At 59.1% G+C, this 16,707-nt stretch overlaps 1 protein-coding gene across 1 annotated transcript in view; it reads left to right on the top strand.

The window, feature by feature from the left end:
• The first annotated feature begins 661 nt into the window (after positions 1-661).
• PER2 (period circadian regulator 2) overlaps positions 662-16,707 on the top strand; it is a 37,173-nt gene continuing 21,127 nt past the window's right edge. The window contains 6 exon segments of the mRNA XM_042995851.1: positions 662-759; positions 9,577-9,800; positions 10,288-10,350; positions 11,198-11,352; positions 14,038-14,159; positions 14,928-15,129. Coding sequence (XP_042851785.1) covers positions 9,595-9,800; positions 10,288-10,350; positions 11,198-11,352; positions 14,038-14,159; positions 14,928-15,129 — 748 coding nt within the window. The 5' untranslated portion in view covers positions 662-759; positions 9,577-9,594.

Here is a 16,707-nt window from a genome sequence, read left to right as displayed (position 1 = left end):
GCTGACCGTCCTGGCAGGTGTGGACCTCGGCGGCCGGGGTGGGCGTGCACCCGGCGCTCCTGCTGGGCAGCCCTGGCTTGGTCCCCCACGCAGTTTCAGCGCCTAGGGAAGGATGAATGGGAGTGAGTAAATGAATGAATGGGAATGAAAGATGTCCGCAGGGAGTTTCTCGCGGGGGCGCGCCTCTGGCCCGTAGCCGCAGGTGGCAGCCTTCCAGGGCCCGGGCTTCAGCGGGATTTCGGCCGCCCCGCCGGCCGGTCCCAGGTGCACTGGGCCAGGTCCCGTCCGGTACCCAGCTCCCCCCGGCCCGCGGTGGTACGCGCCACTCCGGGCTCCCCCAGCCAGACGACGCCAGCTGTCTTGAATGGAAGACTCCGAGGCCGGAAGTGGGAGGGATCACTCGGGAGGACGAGGAGGGGGAGAGGAGCGCGCCGCGTCTTCATTGAGGAACCGACGCGGTGAACATGGAGTTCCATGTGCGTCTTATGTAAAGAGAGCGACGGGCGCTGTAGCCAATGGGCACGCGGCGCTCGCAGGCCCGTCCCCTTCGGTATGCAGATGAGGCTGAGCTTCGGCCAATAGCGGGAGGCGGGGGCGGGCGCGGCGCGCGCAGTCACGTTTTCCACTATGTGACAGCGGCGGCTGAGCTGCGGGCTACGCGCTGCTCTAGGCGGCGGCGGCGGCGGCGGCGGCGGGAGCCGGGTCGGCGGGCCGGACCGACGCGCGGACGGACGCGCGGACCAGCGGGGACGCGGCTCGGTGAGGGCGCGGCGTGACACGGCGGGCGGGGCGAGCGGATAGGCCGGTGGGTGCCAGGCTGGGGCGCCGACCGCGGTCCGGCAGCCCGGCTGGCTGGTTACGTAACCGCCGGGCTGGGCCTCGGGCAAGCGGTCTGGGGTCCGGTGGACGAGCTCCGGGCGGGCGGCGGCGGCTCCTGCAGCCCACGGAGGCGTGATCCGAGAGTTTTCCGGGCCATTTGACTCCTTCTCGTCTCAAAGGGGTGGGTTGGGGTGAGTACTGTTATCCCCATTTTGCAGATGGAGAGAGTGAGGTCCAGAGACCTTAGGCAACTTGTCCAAGGTCGTGGAGCTACCGAGTGACTACCACACGGGACTGTTCTTCTCTAGATGATCTTCTTTAATGAGCCCTGCCTCGCCTCCCTGTGCCCCATGGGGAGAGGGTCCTGGGAAGGCTAAGGCCACAGGTTCAGTGCCACGGTTCTGGGAACGTGCAGAGCCCCTTAGGGGGCTGATTTCCTGCTCTGAGGCCAAAGAGACAAGTCTCAGGCTGGGGAAGGGCCACTGATGGACGCTGGTCTAGGAGCTTTACCTGGACAGCCCATGGGTCCCCTGGGCTGGTTAAGCAGAAAGAGAAGAGAGCTCCTGTGCCAGGCCGGACCTAGAGCCCTGTGGGCAGGGAGGCGGCCCCACCCCCTTTGCCTCCCCTGGACCTCCTTGTATTTACTCCCTCTCCCCAGATTGAGTAGAAGGGGGCCCCACTTTGTGATGCAGCACTCACACCATCTTTTTGGGGTGTACCTTGGCTTCCAAGGCCCGGACATGGACCGGGGGCAGGTACTGGCCTGCTTAAGCGCTCCAGAAGGGCCAGGTAAGGGATGAGAATTGGGTTGCCAGGGTTTCTGTAATGTACACAGAAGAAAGCAGTTTGGAAAGCTGATTCATACAACAGAGACAGAAGGTACCCTGGAAATCATCCAGGGTAACACCTTGGCTTCACAGATTAGGAAACTGAGGCCCTCATCCCTGCTGGGCACACACCAAGGAAGATCTCCAAGGTCTTCCCGTCATCCTGAGGGTCTTGATCTGGGGCGGGATGAGCTTCACACATTCTACAAAGGCCTGAAATTGGGTACTGAATGCTGAGTGGGCCAGAATCTGGGGAGAGGAGTCCCAGGTCCCCCAAATGTTAAGCGCAGAACCATGGCAGAAATTCCTCCATGAATACTTCTTACCTCCCCTGTCTGATGCCGGGGGGGGGGGGGGAGGGGGGGGCAACTGTCTTCTCCCGGCTGCAGAGGGGCGATGCCCTGCCCCCAGCCCCACTGGGGGTTTCTTGCCCCAGGCTGGATTTGGTGGAGAAGAAACTGGGCTCTGTCTGAAGGCTCTAACTGGAAATTGAGTTTTTACATACAAAGTTCATCACTTTTTATAAGGTGTATGAGTGAAACGAGGAAAGGGACTCCTCTTTTTCTCAGTGGGAGCTACGTGATATGCCAGTGCAGGGCTGGCACTGTGGGTGTTCACAGTTATCTGTCAATGTCATCTCGGTGTGACTCACTAGGACAGAACTAACGCAGCCCAGCTTTCTGTGGGGGCTGAGGTGCTGGGCAGAGAGGGGGTGACTCAGCCACCCCTCTGGGCCTCAGTGTCCTTGTCTGCACGGAGGGGCTCAGATGAGCCAGACTGCCAGGTCTGTCTCCACTCCTAGGCTTTTGGATTCTGGCTCCTCTACGGCTGATTTCTCCAGGCGCTTGGGCAGGAGACAGGTGTCTGATGCGCTCTCTCCTTCCTTCCGGTCACATGACATTTCCCTGTGAGGTATGTCCGCCATGCTTCGAAGAAAATAGGAAAGGTTCCCTCTTTTGTGTTTCTCATGCACACGCTCGACTTTCAGAGAAATCCTGGTGGACACGCCTCTGTTTTTAGACGGTGATGTAACTTCACTGGGCCTCAGCAAACCACAGGCTCCGTCAGGTCACCGAGTGGCTGGCAGGACCTCTCGGCGTTTAGTCCAAAGAACAAGTGACCCTCAAAACGACCTTATTGGGCAAAGCTCAGGAGAAACACACAACCCCTCCGCTGTGCATCCGCTCTGGGCGCCGGCCCCCATGGGAAGCTGGCCCACCTGCTGACCCAGCAGAGAGCCGGCGGGCTTGACGGGCCTCGGATGGGCCCTGCCCCTGAGCTGTCGTTAGGCCCGGCTTCAGCTCTGTAAGCCCGCGGTGTGCAGGCCTGCAACAGGCGTGTTACCGTCTTTGCTCGTCTAGAGCAAATCCCAAGCAGGTGGCGGGAGGCCCTGAGGGCTCCGGGTGCTCCCGCCGGGTCACAGGTGCCCAGGGTAGCACCCCCTCCCTGCACGCTGGAGCCAGGAAGCTGAAGTTGCCGCATTCTCGGTTTTAAGTCTCACGCCTATCCACGTTTGAGGCTTTGGAAGGCAGAGCCGGGAGAATCAAAAGGAGTCTCGGTGAGGCCGAGAGGCGCCTCTCTCCTGCCTTCTTCCTGCCATATTTGGTCGGCGTTTTCCCCAGTCACCCGGCCGTCGCCATGGAGAGCGCGGGTGTTTATCTAGCAGGACAAACATTTTCTCTGGATTACGGCAGGCTGGCCCCGGGGGAATCGGCTCCTATCAGGAAGTAGCAAACGTGTTATAATATTCGGGGTTGTAAAATACCGCAGGCTTTCAGACTCCAGAGTGTGAGATCCCCGTCGTCGTATAAAGTGTGAAAAGCGGCAGAAGTAACCCAGCAGGGAGAAGTCGGGCTGGCGATGACCCTGGGGGTGGGTGATGGTTGGGGGGTGGGAGGGGGAGCCCAGGGGTCTTCTGGGGGGGCTGGCAGTGTTCCACCTCCAGAGCTGGGCGCGAGGTATGCGGGTGAACTCAGTTTGTGGACGTACATCAAAACCTTACAATTTAGGACTTTTCTGGATGTATCTTAAACGTCTGTTTCAAAAAACGCGAGCACCTGAAGCGATGGAACCACATATACGCTGACTTCTGATTTCCACCAAGAGATGAAGTGGTTCAAGGGTATTGAGTCTTGAGAAGCCACCACTGTCCCCGAGGCCTGCCAGTGGCCGTGGTGGGTAGACCGAGGACCAGGCTGTGCATTCGTTCCCGGGACTTGCTTTTTTCTTTTTTTTTTTTTGCTATTTATCATGGAAACTCTGAATGCCTGTAAAGTAGGATGGTGTAATGAACCCTCATGAACTCATCAGCCGGCTTGGACGGGCTGGCTCCCGGCCCCTCTCCTTCCACGCCCCCACCCCCCTCCTGCCCCTCCCCACCCCGTGGTATTGTGAGGCCCGTCCAGACTGTGATCTCACTGTGGACTGTGCTTTCTAAATGTTCCCCTGTCCAGTCAAGACAACCCTCGCTAGTCAAGTGTGGTCAGTGACCAGGGTCCTTCCCTTGGGTCTGCCCATTCTCAGGGGCAGAGCCAGGAGATGAATGTCTACGAAGGGGGCAGCAAGGGGGCCTCTAGGGACAGGAGCACCCCAGCTTCCCCAGCAGTCCCCTTTTTGGCCTGGGTGTCTTTGCCTTTCTGGGGCCCCTGGCACCCCAAGCTCTGAGCACCTCTCCCCGGGGGTGGAAACAGGTGTGCCCGGGGCTCCCCAGGTGCTCCGGGAACAGTTGTGGAAGGCAGGAGGCAAAGTCCGCCCTGATGAGCATGTTGGTTTTGCCAAGTTGGCAAAACGAGGTCGGTCCGTCAGGGCCCTCGGTGCTGAGCGACGCATCTTCTGGGATGATGAAGTTTCGGGTGGTTTGGATGGTGTGTTCCTTCACATCTCTGCCCCCTCTTCCGACCCTCTTGGTGAAGATCTGCCCTCCAGCTCAGCTGATCTTGTGGCTCCTACCCGGTGAATCCTACTCCGCCAGGCCAGGCAGGCTCCCGGGGGCCGGCAGGGCCGCGAGGCGGGGAGCTGAGACACCAGCAGTGTGTGCGATGCCTCCGTCCAGGGGTGGGGGGTGGCCGGCTACGCTCCTTGTCCTTTAAGTACAAGCCAGGGGCAGCTCTGGTGGCAGTGAAATATCTCCTTTAAAGAAACACACTATTTTGTTGCCCCATCTGTTTGCCTGTAGTGATTGGTGGTCCTGATGAAAGCTAGCCTTTGTTGGACACGACTGCGTTCGGTCAGCTGGCACAGGCTGGCTCACTTAACCAACGAGAGGCGGGTGCCGCTGTCACCCCCGTCGTGGGTGAGGAGACGAGGCACGGCAGGCTCAGGAACCGGCCCGAGCTCACACCACAGGCAGGAAGAGGTGGAACCCACCAGAGCCCGTGCCGTGGCGGCTCACTTGACCCCTCAGCCTTGAGCCTCACTCAGCAGGGAGGACGGGCCGCTCGTCTGGGGAGGGCCGTGGGACGAGGTGGGTGACATCCAGAGTGCTGGGGCAGGAGGAGGGCAGCGGGGGGAGAATGCCCTCGGTGCCCCGGGCAGCCCCTTGGCACCTCTACTGAACTGTAGCAAGGCCCCTTAAAGGTCTCCTTGCTGCCACCTTGCCTCTACCCGTTGCCCTGTCAGAGCGTAAGGCAGATCTTGTCGCACAGAACTCCGTTTCCCATCTTACTCGGAATAAAGCCAGAGCCCTGTCTGTGCCCCAGCGAGGCGCCCTGTGATCCAGCTCTGACCTTGTATCGCCCTCCTGCCCTCCGCCTCGCCTGCTCTGCTCCAGACTGGTCCATCTTCCTCACGTGACCCTGCCTCAGGACCTTTGCACTTACTCCCCGACCTGGAATATTCTCCCTCCAGCACCTTCCTGGCCCACTCTCTCACTCTCTTCACTCTTACAAGCAGAGTCCAGGCCGAGACCCAATGGTAGCATGTCACTGGGAGGTGCAGTCCCAGGGCAGCAAGAGTGAGGGGAAAGGGAAGCGGAGAAGGCTCAGATGAGGCCCCGCTGAGAGCACATCCCGCTGAGACGGTGCCCCTCCGAGACGACGCCCTGCTTCACAGATGCCCAGCTGGTCTCTCAGTCCACTGGGGCCTTGTCACAAAGGCTATCCAAAAAAAGGAGGAGAAGGAGAAGAAAGGAAAGCTTCGGAACTCCGTCCAAGGGAGGGGCGCAGGGGTGCTTCCCTGCTCACCGGTCCTCTCCCCCATCCTCCATGGCCAGAGTTCACGTCCCTCAGGCCCGTTTGGTCCACCAGGCCCTCTGGCGGCAGCTGGGGAGGAGCAGCGGCCACAGGCCTGAGGGAGAGTGAGGCCGAGGGGCCGTGAATCGGCACCACCCGGGGTGGCGGGGCTCAAGGACAAGGTCAGACGTTGCCGACGCACAAGCCTTGCCCGGCGGCCCGCCCGGCCTCTCCCACACAGCAGCCCGTGGTCTCCTGCTCTGCCGCTTCTCTGCAGCACTTAGCAGTTCGTCCACTACCTCTGCCGTTCCCTTGCCGATGATCTTCTCCCCGTTGGAACGTAAGCTCCACGGGGACAGGAAAGACACCTGTCCCCATCCCTGACCTACTCCAGCCCAAAGCGCCACGTGCCGTAGGAGCGCGTGAAGCAACGGAAGGCAGCGCCCAGCCCCGCCTGAGTGCCATCCGTCGCTTTGTTGTTATTTCTTGTCCTGTGAGGTGTTCCTTTGTGTCTTAGAATCTTCCTACATCAGTGGGTCTTGTCTTCCTCTTTTCAGGAGGCGCACAGTATCCCCTAGCACAGCTGTCCCAGGCCTCATGCCTTTAGCAGTTTGTGCGGGGCCCTGGGGTGACAGCAGGGAACGACTCAAAGCTGTAGCACACCAGGGCGGAGGGCAGGGGGAGTCCGGCAGCAGGCAGCGTCAGCACCATGGAGGAGAGGAAGCCAGGCCGGGGATGTGGAACAGGTGGGGAAGTCGGTGCTGTTTGTGCAGGGTGGACAGGCTGTCTGCAGGATGGAGCCTGCGGGCACCAGGGAGCAGCGCGTGCAAAGGTCCTGAGGTCGGAGCTCAGTGTCAGGGCCGAGGAGGCAGCCAGGGAGGCGTCGCAAAACTGTGGACCGTCATGCAGACCGAGGCTGTGCTCTGAGCCGGGGGAGCGGGGAGGTCACTCACTACTGCGTGGACAGGTGAGGCACACGCTCAGATTGAAGTCGAGGCTGGCACTGGCCGGGGTGCTCATGGTGGACCAGGTGCCCGAGATGACCTTTGGTGGTTTGTGCCTCTCCAAACACCACACTCGGGTCTTCGTGCAGGTGTGTAGACCCTCCCACGGAGCGGAGGGGCTCCTAGCAGTGGGAAGGGGTGCAGCTTATAAATGTTGCTGAACATGCCCAGAGTCCCCTCCAGAAAGACTGAGTTAGTGACCACAATGCACAGAAGTCCTCCGCCTTGTGGACACTGGATGTCGTCAGTCCCCTTAATTTCTGGTGACGTCATCCTTTGCCTTTTCCTCGTGACCACTGAGGTCGAGCATCTCTCCAGCTTTCTAGATCTTTGGTGTTTCTCTTGGTGGGAATACCTGTTCTTAGTCTCCGGTCTCTCTCTCTCCCAAAGTTAACACCTTTCGTTCTGTCACCGGATCAGCCAGAACTTGCCTGAAATGTTAAAAACAAACAAGCGAATCGGCAACACGAAGGCTGAGTAGTAGACTTGTTGTTTTGTTCCTGACTTTGCTCGGGTGTTGTGGCTTCTCTGATCCAGGACCCCGCTGGCCAGCTGCTGAGGCCATAATGAGCAGGTATGCTGGGCGGAGATCCCCTCCCTTTGACCACAGCCGCCTCCTCTCTGAGCTGCATGTGGACTGTGTCTTCCACCCAAGACTCACGTGACTTTCCATCCTTTGTAGGTAATCCGCTTGTTTCTCCTGTTTGGATGCGGGTAGATTCCCGCCCCCCCCGCCCCGGAAACATCGTTTGTCACCGGGACGTCGCTGGCTCCGACCGTCTCTAACTTTGCCCGGAATTCAGGGAGTCCTTCAGCCGGCAGGTGGGAATCCGTCTTCAGCCAGGCTGGCTTTCTTGGGGTGTATCTTCCGTTATAATCTCTGTTTTAAGGTGCGGTGTCTCTTTCAGGAAGAGCTATCACCACAGGTGAAAACACGAGGCTCCGATAGCATCGCCCTTTCTCTTGCCGCTTTTCAAAGTTCCTCGCGCTCACCTCCCCGTCGCTGAGGCCATCTTGTGCGTTAGGGACTCTGGACTCAGTCTCTCTGGTGTTCTGTTCTAAGGTGGCATTTTCTTCTCATTCTGTGGCTTCGGCTCATCCCTCATTACTTGTTTCCTTGAACCCGCCGTTTCTCGCTTTTTATTTACGATACGGAGTAGGTGCCGTCCTAACTCTGCTGGTCTCCCCCACGCCGTGTGGCTTCTGTTCATCTGGTCCTTGTGGCACATCTTAGAAGCCGCACGTTGGCTTTTGCCCATCTGTTGGTTCACGCGCAAGACGAGGTCTCATCACGCCTGCTGTTTTCCGGAGAGTAATGTGGTTGGATTCCCCGTGGGCGCCCGTCTTCGGGAGCAGGTGGACACGGGATCCAGCCCTGTCACCTGCCATGCGTGGCCTTGAGTGGGTCACTGGCCTGCTTTCTCATCCGTAGACTGATACCAGGAATGGTTTCCTATGTGGTATCCGATGAGTGATCACGAGGGTTACGTGAAACACTGTGTCCATAGTCTCTGCCATCAACCGGGTGTCTGCTCTGTTTCTCTGAGCACACGGAAGCCGTGGGGACACATTCTGCCCCCGGGGACTCCGCTCAGTCAGGGCGCTTCGGCTGGGCCCTCTGGATCTTCCCTCCCAGCCCAGTGCCCGAGGGCTGGCCTTCCAGGCCTGTGCCAGCAGGGTCCCCTTGCTTTCTGGCTCTCTGACCGCTGAGGGCAGGAGAGAGGAGCCAGGGGTCTATGCCCCCAGCTCTGTTCCCCCAAATTGCAGGTCGTCTCGGTTCTTTGGTTTCCTAACCCTCCTTCCTCCTGCCCCTCCAGCCGGGGCTGGGGGCGGGGGGGGGGGGGGGGGGGAGTAGCAGCTGCCCCTCCCCCACCTGCCTAGCTTTTCTTTCCCGAGAGACCCTGAGGGAGACACCATCCTGGGTCGTCCTTTCCCAGGGACACCTCTCTGCCCATCCCTAGGCTTCCGGTCAGTCCCCTCCCCCCTTGCAAACTCACGGTCATCTCATTCTCATGGTTGTGTTCCAGGATTGTTGCAGAAACCTTAGGACTGGCCTGGCTCTAACCTCAGCCCCCTCCACCCTCCCGCCCCTAATGCGCCAAAGTTTCCGCATAGTACGGTGGTGAGGACCTGTCCGAACGCAACAGAGTTCACTCGTCTGCTACGTCTGCTGCCTCGAATCCTTCAGTGGACTCACGCCGGTCCCTCTCCCTCCACATCCCGCGTGCACTCACCCCTGTGCCGCTGTCCGGGCTCCCGCCCACTCTGCCCTCCTCACAGGGCAGCGCCTGCCCCTCGGCCTTCTCTCTCCCGGAGGGTCTCCCCCGCCCACAGCCTGGGCTCGGGGTCTCCTGCAGCTTGTGATGCAAAGACTTCTGAGCCCTCCTGCTCTCCCAGCGTCACCTGGGGAGACTTGTAAAATGCAGGTTCCTAGGCCCCACCAGCCATCCGGTGGGAATCCGTGTTTTTGCCAAAGCTCCCCACGTGCCGGGCGGCGGTCGTTGATGCTCTTGTCACCTCCTGACCAGGCCGTCGGCAATTAGAGACGCCTGGGGGCTGCGGCCACGCGATTCATCCGCTTCCTAATTCAGGGCAGGTAGGAGCTCAGTGAACAAGAGCAAAGAATGCCCACGGTTGACTCTGACCGCGCCCGGCTTACTTAGCGGACCCTGGAGACAGATCCCAGTGAGGCGCCCCACGCGGCGGCTGCGGTGACTGAGCTCTTCGAGGCCTGATGACATTTCTCTCTTTTCCCAGCTTCACTGTGGAGCCAACATGAACACGTACGCGGAATACCCCCCCAGCCGCCCGGCCCAGGAGCCCGTGGAGCCGCCCCGGCCCCACGGAGCCCCCCTCCAGGAAGACGTCGACATGAGCAGCGGCTCCAGCGGAAATGAAGCTGAAAACTGCCCCTCGGGGCAGGGCTCGCGGGGCGGCAAGGAGCTGGGGGTGCTGGTCCGGCCGCCTGTCGCCCCCCCGGGGTAGGTGGGACCCTCGGCCCACCGAGGCCGGGCTGGGTGTCTGTTTTCTCTGTATCTCATCCTGTTGGATCGCTTTTGTGATCTTTAAATCACGATGGCCCGGTTTTTCAACATTAAAAAGAGAAATCTCATTAACCCAGAATAACTAAAATTTACTGTAGCGATGCGACTGTCGGTGTCGCGTATCTGGTTGCCGGTAGACAACCGCTCACGAGAGTGGTGAGGTCTTGGGGGCCGAGGACTCGGGAGCCCCGCTAGCGGCCGGGCGGCTTCCAGAAAATGAACTCGTTCCCTCAGCCCTTCTCGGAACACTCAGTTTTCCTGGTATCTGAAGGTTTTATGCTCCCGCTTCCCCTTTCCCTCGTGTTTTTCCTCAGTTGCCTTGCTCTGGTATAATCTGGATCGTTGTCTCTGGCGGGATGGGGGGAGAAGTGGGTGGAGCGTGCAGCCCTCTGAGTCTGGCCTTACCTCTCGCTCGTGCTTACAGTCCAGATGCCTTTGGCCTCCTGATGGCGAAGTCTGAACACAGCACGACGACAAGCGGCTGCAGGTGAGGCCGGTTAGAACCCCCTTGCTTTCGGGTCTTTAGAGACGTGGAGATTTGTTACTGGAGGTTACGTCCCCCTGGAACATTCCGCGCCCACGTTAGGTGTTTGTGACACAGGCATCCTTAACTTCATAGCCACAGACATTTTCGTATGACCGCCGGAGCAGACGCCGGCTCTTAAGCCCGGGTGTGTGGGCACCTGGCCACCTCGCCCTAGAAAGAGACCTGGTTTCTAACCTTCTTTCTGCAGCACCCTCTGCTCTTACCAGGAGGTGCCCACCTGTTCTGACTTCCTCCTCTCTCTGTATCCTTAAGTTTAGATGTCCTTCTTAGAACCTTCCTCTTTGAGGACTTCTCGTGTTCCTCATTCACATTCCTGCCCCCCGGGAAACCAGTTTGCTGTGCTCTGTAATGGCCATCACCCGATGCTTTTCTGTCTGACACGGGTCAGGCAGGCAGGGCTCCCGAGGGGTAGCCTGCTCAGCCAGACTGCGGGTTGACCAGCAGACCATGCTGGGCAAAGCCCGGCTGTAGCCACGGGGGAAGGAAGCCCAGGTGAAGGGGCTCGTGCCGCACCCACTTGGGTCAGAGCAGTGGTCCCCAGCCGGGGCGCCTCGTCCCCCTGCAGGAGATGTCTAGCAGGGTCGGGAGACAGCTCCGGTTGTCACAAGTGGCGAGGCGATCCTGGCCTCTGCTGCTGAGGCCAGGGATGCTGCGATGCATCCCACAGTGCGCCACAGAGAACCACGCAGACCGAAATGTCCTGGGGGCCTGGTGCAGAAATGGGACTAGAGGCACAGGAAGGAGGAGTCAGGAAGCCAACGTGTGATGGCTTTCTTTAATGCCACAGCAGCGAGCAGTCTGCCAAAGCAGACACGCACAAGGAGCTGATAAAAACCCTGAAGGAGCTGAGGGTCCACCTCCCTGGAGACAAGAAGGCCAAAGGGAAAGCCAGCACGCTGGCGACCTTGAAGTATGCGCTGAGGAGCGTGAAGCAGGTGAAAGGTAGGTCCGGCCGCGTCTTTGATCCAAACTCGTAGAAATCCGTTGGGTGGTGTCGACTTTCTAAAACCCAGTCCTGAAACTGCAGAAGGAAATTGTGGAAGTCTTGGAAAAGGCAATGATGGGAAACCTTAATTCTCTGGAAGTTTTCTATTGTACTTGGCAATTAGAGAGAAAAAAAAGAAAAACAGAAAAGCGGCTGATATAAGACGTGTATTTACGGCGTAAAGCTTCTGTGCTCTGGGCTGGGGTCAGGTGGTGCTCAAAAGACACAGCTTCCTCCAGGCTCAGGCGGGAGCTGGTGGCCCTACTGTGTGAGCAGCTCGGAGCACGAATGTGAGTTGAACTGAGGGCCGGTGGCTCCTTTGAAAAATAACAAGAGATGCTCCTCTCCTCAGTTGGTTAAGTGTCCTACTCTTGATTTCAGCTCAGGTCATGAGCTCACAATTCGTGAGATCGAGCCCCATGTCAGGCTCTGTGCTGACAGTGTGGAGCCTGCTTGGGATTTTTCTCTCTCCCTCTCTCTGTCCCTCCCCAGTGCATTCTCTCCCTCTCTCTCTCTCAAAAATAAATAAACTTAAAAAAAAAAAAAAGAGGTACGAGGGAGGCTTTTGCCAGATCTCACCCTCACAGGACGGTATTTTAGGGCCCCTGCTTTAGACCTTCTGGTTTGTGTAAAAATCTCCATGTGAGTCTCCGTGTGGTTGTGTCTTTCACCCAGGAAGCCAAGCAGGGAGCCTCCTTCCATCACAGGCCCCGCCCAGACTCCACTCCCGCTTGGGGGCATGTTTGGATCTGACTCTCAGGTGGCAGATTATGTAAGAGCCCTTAGGGCTGCCCGTGGTCTAGACTAAGGCTTCCACCTGAGGGTGCCTGTGCCCAAGTCCTCATAGATGCAGTGCGGGAATCTGAACAAACACTGCAGTTTCCAAAAGCTTTGCATCGTCCGGCTCAGACACTTGACGTTTCAATAAACTCCAAGCCCCTTAAGTAACTGCCGACAGAGTGGGGACTTCCTTCACTCACTGCGGCTGGACTTCGCACTGAGCAGGTACCCCGCCCCCATCTCCTGGGACTCAGGCAACCGCAGGTGCCTCTGTCTCCGGGACGGGTAAGGGGCACACTGCCCTAAGGACACACACACGCGCGCACCAGATTTTCTAGAGAAGCAGGAACTTGACTGCTGGGTGAGCCCTTCTGCAGACACCCATCCCGAGGAGTTTGGGCTGTGACCCCTCTGTTTGGGTCACCTCGGGATGCTTTAGCTACGGGACAGTCAGAAAGGTTCGTGCAGCCTCGCCTTTTGGTCTGTTGCTGGGAATGGGGATATGAGCTTTGAGAGTTTTTTTAAATTTCCTGCAGTGCTTGAGAGAGAACAGCAGACAGCTTGGGGGAAGTATCCCTGATCTTCGAGCAGTGAACCCTCAGGCGAACCTTTCCGTTTTGCTGGGAACCCCCCACTCCTGCACTTTGAGGAATCTCTCAGCTGTTCGGGCCCCTTACGAGCAGGAAACAGAGACAGAAGAAAAGCCAACATCTCGTTAGGGCGGACGAGGGGGTACACGTCCCTCTACCAGGGAGCCCCAGCCCCACTCTACCCACTTGACCTTCGTGTACCTGTCACAGGCACGCGGAGGGCCCAGTGGACCCTGCACAGTGAAAATGTGGGTAAGAAGAGAAAAACCCGGGAGGTTGAGATAAAGACTCAAACAATGGCTTTGTTCTGTTATCATCAGTTACTCCCTCCAGGCCCGTCGCCCGTGCAGTCTGGTGGAAAGGTCCGGTGCTGGGCATGGGGGGTCTGCGGTGTGTGGTATCCGCTGGCCTCCTGGGTGCCCTCGTCAGCCCCAGATCTCTCTTCAGGCTCCTGTCTAAACCTGTGTCTGTTTTGTGAGGGTTAATAGAGTAGAAACAGAAGCCATGCTCGGCCAGCCTACCCAAGGGCGCTCACGGACTGCAGGGGTAGGGGCTTCTCTGAAGGGCGGGGCTGCCGGCACCCGTCCCTGGGGGCTGCCCCCCACCCCGGAGGCCTGGGGGGGAGGCAGTACCATGATAGTTGCCCTTGAAAGCTGTATGTCCTGAGATGAGTGGATTCTGTCTGGATGGGAGCGCCAGGGCCACAAGGAACCACATACTGGGGCCACGGCCATCCTACAGAGAGACTCCCTTGTTGGGTCACGATTAAAGACCTTGTGGGCAAAGTGAGGGTTAGGGGGAACTCTCCACCCAGGTTACTTAAAATAATGTGTACTTACCATTTTATTTTATTTTTTGTTATTTATCTTTTGAGCAACAGAGAGAGTGTAAGCAGGGGAGGGACAGAGAGAGAGAGACAGGGAGACACAGAATCTGAAGCAGGCTCCAGGCTCCAAGCCGTCAGCACAGAGCCTGATGCAGGGCTCGAACCCACGAGCCGTGAGACCGTGACCTGAGCCGACGTCGGCCGCTGCACCGACTGAGCCTCCCCGGCGCCCCGTGTGCTCACCACGTTAGAAGTTCTGTAATCGCAGGTCTTCGGGGTTTTCAGGACAAATGAAAGATTTCTGTTTGCTTTGCCTTCACGTTTCTCTTTCCGTTCTCTCGGCGTCCGAGGAGGCTAGTGTGCGTAGCCCCCCTTTCCCGTGAGAACAGTCGCGTCCGGACGCGCAGAGGCGGGAGCCGTTTTCAGCCCCTTGGTCTCTCCCGCAGCCAGTGAGGAATACTACCAGCTGCTCTTGTCGGGCGAGAGCCAGGCCTGCGGCGCCAGCCTGCCCTGCTACACCGCGGAGGACATCGAGGGCGCCACTTCCGAGTTCATCGTGAAGAACGCGGTAAGCGGAGCCTCCCCCCGCCAGAAGCCGAGCCCTTGATCCGGTTAAGCCACCGCAGGGACGACGAAAACAAGGGCAAGTGAGCGATTCAGAAGCGGGTCGTGTAGCACACTCTTGCGGCTTTCTGTGAGGCTGTCCTTCTCTCACGGCGACTCCGCCCCATGCCTTGTGCGTGTAAGAGCGAGCCCCACCTTGACCGAGCAGTGACCAGGTGATCTCAGGCTCACTTTGGGGCACCTGGGATTTGAACTCAGTTCCCGAGACTCCAACGCTCATGCGTTTTTAAGCAGCCTGTTAGGGTGGGGGCACCCTTGGGGGTCTGGGGGAAGGGGAGCGAGTGCTCCCTTCCCTGCACCCCTACTTCTCAGTCAGAGAGCAGGCGTAAGGGCAGGTGGGGACCCAGACATACTGGAACCGTGGCAGAACTGGCCTGGAGAGTGGGGCTCCCCAGTCCTTCCCGCGTCCTTCCTCCAGTGTCCCCACTGCAGCTGAACCCCCCCCCCCCCCCAGAGCTCCCCGGGCCAGGGCTCAGGCTAGCCGGCGGGGAGGGAGCCCAGGGCAGGAGCCTCTGGGGCTCCCCGGGAGAGAGATGGGCTGGCAGGGGAGAGGCCCAGGGGAGAGAGATAGGGGTAGAGGCGAGGAGAGTTCTGGCCAGGGCTGAGGAGGGGGACCAGACGCCTCCCCTGAGCTCCCAGTCTGTGGTCCCGGGGAGGGGCGGCCCATCCGGACCCCATCTGCTGTCCCCACTGAGCCCCTTCTTCCTTCCAGGGTATGTTTGCTGCAGCGGTGTCCCTGGTCACCGGGAAAATCCTGTACGTCTCCGACCAAGTTGCCTCCATCTTTCACTGTAAAAGAGACGTCTTCCCCGGCGCCAGGTTCGTGGAGTTCCTGGCGCCCCACGACGTCAGCGTGTTCCACGCGTCCACCACGCCTTACAAGCTCCCGCTCTGGGGCGTCTGCAGCGGAGCAGGTGAGGGCCCCGGGGGGTGGCTGAGCGGTGGCCACCTGGCCTGGTGTGCCAGCGGCACGGGGGTCGTGGGGCTCTGGGGCACGTGCCACATCTCACCTCTGCCAGAAACCGGCAGCACGCCCCTGCCCGACAGCTGTCGAGGCCAAAGACAGAAAGCTGCTCGCTCAGGATAAACTTAGAAAAGTAGTCTTTTCATGAATTTCAGAGAGGGAAAGCTTTTTGAGAAGACTCTAAGAAACATTAGGCATTTTAGAAACGAAGTCGTTCTGAGAAGCTGGGGTCTTGGCGTGAACCCGCAGAGTGCAGAGACCGGGCCCTGCGTCCTGCGGGCGCCATGGCGGTCAGCCGCAGTGATGTCGCAGTGACGGGCGGGCGCTCCTCCCCTCGGCCAGGGGCGGCTTCGTGCTGGCGGCCTGCGACGTCCTCCTGGGCTCAAACCGCGAGCTCTCCGGGCTGGTCAGGCTCCAGTCTGCACAGTGGCCAGACGAGTCTCAGCAGAGACGTGGCACCGGGTCCTGGCAGAAGGTGCCAGACAGGGGAGGGGCCCAACCGGCTCAGGCCTTCCCTGAAGCCTCTCCACACTTCCAGGGACCAGGGAGGCCAGCAGAAGCCCCCCTTTTGCCGTGTAAGTCCTCCACCATCTGTCTACCTGTCCCCTGTGGGGCTCTGGTCTCTCGGAGCTGAAGTTGAACCAAAGGGCAGAAACACTAAGGAACCGGGAGGGACGGGACACAGTGGGACTCAGTGTGACTGTGGGGGTCATCAGATAGGCGTGATCTCAGTCGTGATCTTGGCTGGAGCCTGCCCGGGGCTGCATTGCCCAGAACCGGCTCCCGTTTCGCCCTTGGCTCGGGGGTCAGCATCTCTGCTCATATCACATGCTCCTCAGCCCCACTGACACCATCTCCTGGATCGCGGGCCCCTGTCCCCATCTGCTCCCTCCTCCTCCTGCTTCCGGTCTGCCAGCCGGGCCGCCACCCCACCCACCACAGCTGCACGGCGGAACCTTCCCTACAGCAGACAAGCCAAGCCAGGAGTTGGCCATAGGGTTGACTCGTGAAAGGAGACACTCACTTTTGGTTTCAGATATAGAGCCGCCTGCCTTCTTCCGGAAATCCCACCAAGGACTGTCCAGTCAGGTCACTAAAGCTTGCAGGGCGTGTCATGAGGACCCGTAGGTCACTGCGTGGAAGGGACATCGCTCTGCCCGTGGTTTACGGCATGAACAGGCGGGCACCGTCTCCCTAGGATGGTTGCCCCTGAATTTTTGTCTGAATAAAAAAGAAGGACCAGGTGACTTCTCCGAGGCCTTTCCAGGCCGTAACTCTATGCTGTTTTCCCTCGTTAGGGATTTCCTACTTTTCCTCTTTCTTTCGAGTAGACGAAACTTTACGTGAAAGATCAGCGTCTGAGATTTCTTCTTAAAAAATTCCTTTATCGTGGAAACGCCATTCCCTCATCTCTGATGACGCCGCCTGAATGACCCCGTGTTGCTCAGCGTTTCAGATTTTGAAGAAGGTTAATATTTTAGCAGAAGGACTGACGTGAGCTTGGGTAGGGCCTTCTATTGGAACCGAA

The sequence above is a fragment of the Panthera tigris genome, chromosome C1, assembly GCF_018350195.1.
Source record: "Panthera tigris isolate Pti1 chromosome C1, P.tigris_Pti1_mat1.1, whole genome shotgun sequence".
NCBI classification, from domain to species: Eukaryota; Metazoa; Chordata; class Mammalia; order Carnivora; family Felidae; genus Panthera; species Panthera tigris.
This window is presented reverse-complemented; position numbering and strand designations above follow the sequence as displayed.